Source organism: Entamoeba nuttalli (assembly GCF_000257125.1).
Source record: "Entamoeba nuttalli P19 unplaced genomic scaffold asmbl_5571, whole genome shotgun sequence".
Classification (NCBI taxonomy): Eukaryota; Evosea; order Mastigamoebida; family Endamoebidae; genus Entamoeba; species Entamoeba nuttalli.
This window is the reverse complement of record NW_008577541.1, coordinates 10,094-11,454: the sequence shown is the minus strand read 5'-3', so window position 1 is coordinate 11,454 and position 1,361 is coordinate 10,094. Positions and strand designations below refer to the sequence as shown.

The 1,361-nt window shown below is 22.9% G+C and overlaps 2 protein-coding genes across 2 annotated transcripts; both read left to right on the top strand.

The window, feature by feature from the left end:
• Positions 1-661: 661 nt before the first annotated feature.
• On the top strand, positions 662-967 carry ENU1_133210 (hypothetical protein; the record flags this gene model as incomplete). Its single annotated transcript, XM_008860118.1, has 1 exon — positions 662-967. One exon carries the CDS (start codon positions 662-664, stop codon positions 965-967), a length of 306 nt encoding a protein of 101 aa, XP_008858340.1.
• A 63-nt stretch (positions 968-1,030) lies between these two features.
• Positions 1,031-1,354, top strand: ENU1_133200 (hypothetical protein; the record flags this gene model as incomplete). The annotated part of the gene is made up of 1 exon (XM_008860117.1): positions 1,031-1,354. The coding sequence occupies one exon, from the start codon at positions 1,031-1,033 to the stop codon at positions 1,352-1,354; it is 324 nt and encodes a 107-aa protein (XP_008858339.1).
• Between the last annotated feature and the right edge of the window lie 7 nt (positions 1,355-1,361).

Sequence of the window (1,361 nt, the reverse complement as noted above, 5' to 3'; positions counted from 1 at the left end):
GAAATAATCAATGTATTGAAATATGAAATAGTCACTAAAAATGAATATTTCATAAAGGAACATATATTTATATAGAAGATAAATATTATTAATAAAAAACATGACAAAATGACAAAAAGATAAATTTTGGAATCTAATTAATAAAGTTGAAATGGATAAAATACTCTAAGAGAAAATAAATAAGACAAATTAATAGAGTAAAATAAAAGTAATTATAATTATAATGAAAGTAATTGAAATAGTTAACAAAGAAACAATAAGGTTGATGAAAAACAAAACATTATAATTGCAAATAGAATAATGGTAAAAGATAAAATGAATAATAAAATGAAAGACTTAATGAAAAAATGTGGAGACAATGGAGAGGAAAATAGAGGTATAGAAGTACAACATGAACAAAACAGAAAGAGAGAATGAAATAGTCTCTTGAGCAAAGTGGAATAGAAAAAATCAACAATTAATGAAAATTAACTTAGTAATTTTTATTTAAAAATAATAAACAACGTATGATAAAATAAAAAAATAATTATTGTTTCTTTCAAGTATTATCTAATTTTTATTTACATTTTACTTAATATAATGTGTTGACATGTATTGTAAAGGTGTCTCTAATTATTTAAACAGTCTCATGTTTAATTTATAAACATCAAATTAATTTAAAATGGAAGAACTAAGAAACAAGAACAGTAAATTGATAAAAGAAGCAATAGAAAAACTTCTTGTTATTCGACAGACAATTGACGATACTACTAACAACTATCAATACTATTTAGAAAGTATTAAAAATGAAGTGTTTGAAAAACAAGACAATGAAACATATGAAGAGGCTATTAAAAGAGGAGAAGGAATAATTAAGAGTATGGATGAAACAGAAAGAAAAAGAAAAGCGTTAATACTAGAAAAAGGACAAGAAACAATTATACAAATAGAAAGAATGAAGAAAGAATTCAAAAGAATAATAGAATAATATAAAGAAGATGAAGCTTTAATCGGTAAAGCAAAGAATGAACTAATAGACAAAGTCATTGCAATGGAAGAGATGATTAAGGAAGATAAAATTAGCAAAATAAAACTAAAAATAAAAAATATGGTTGAAGAAATAAATAATATTCAAGAAGAAAGTATGTCCAAGGAAGAAGAATGGAGATCACAATATAGTGATTATAAAGAAAGAAGTGCTAGATTAGAAATGATTAACAACGTGATAACAATGGAAGAAATGAATAAAATAGAAGAATGGACAAATAGAAAAGTAGGAAATATAATATTTAATTCGGATATTGATGATTGGAATAAGGATACATCATCGCTTCAAGAAAGAATACTATATAATAGAATTAATAATTATAATTGAAGATTCC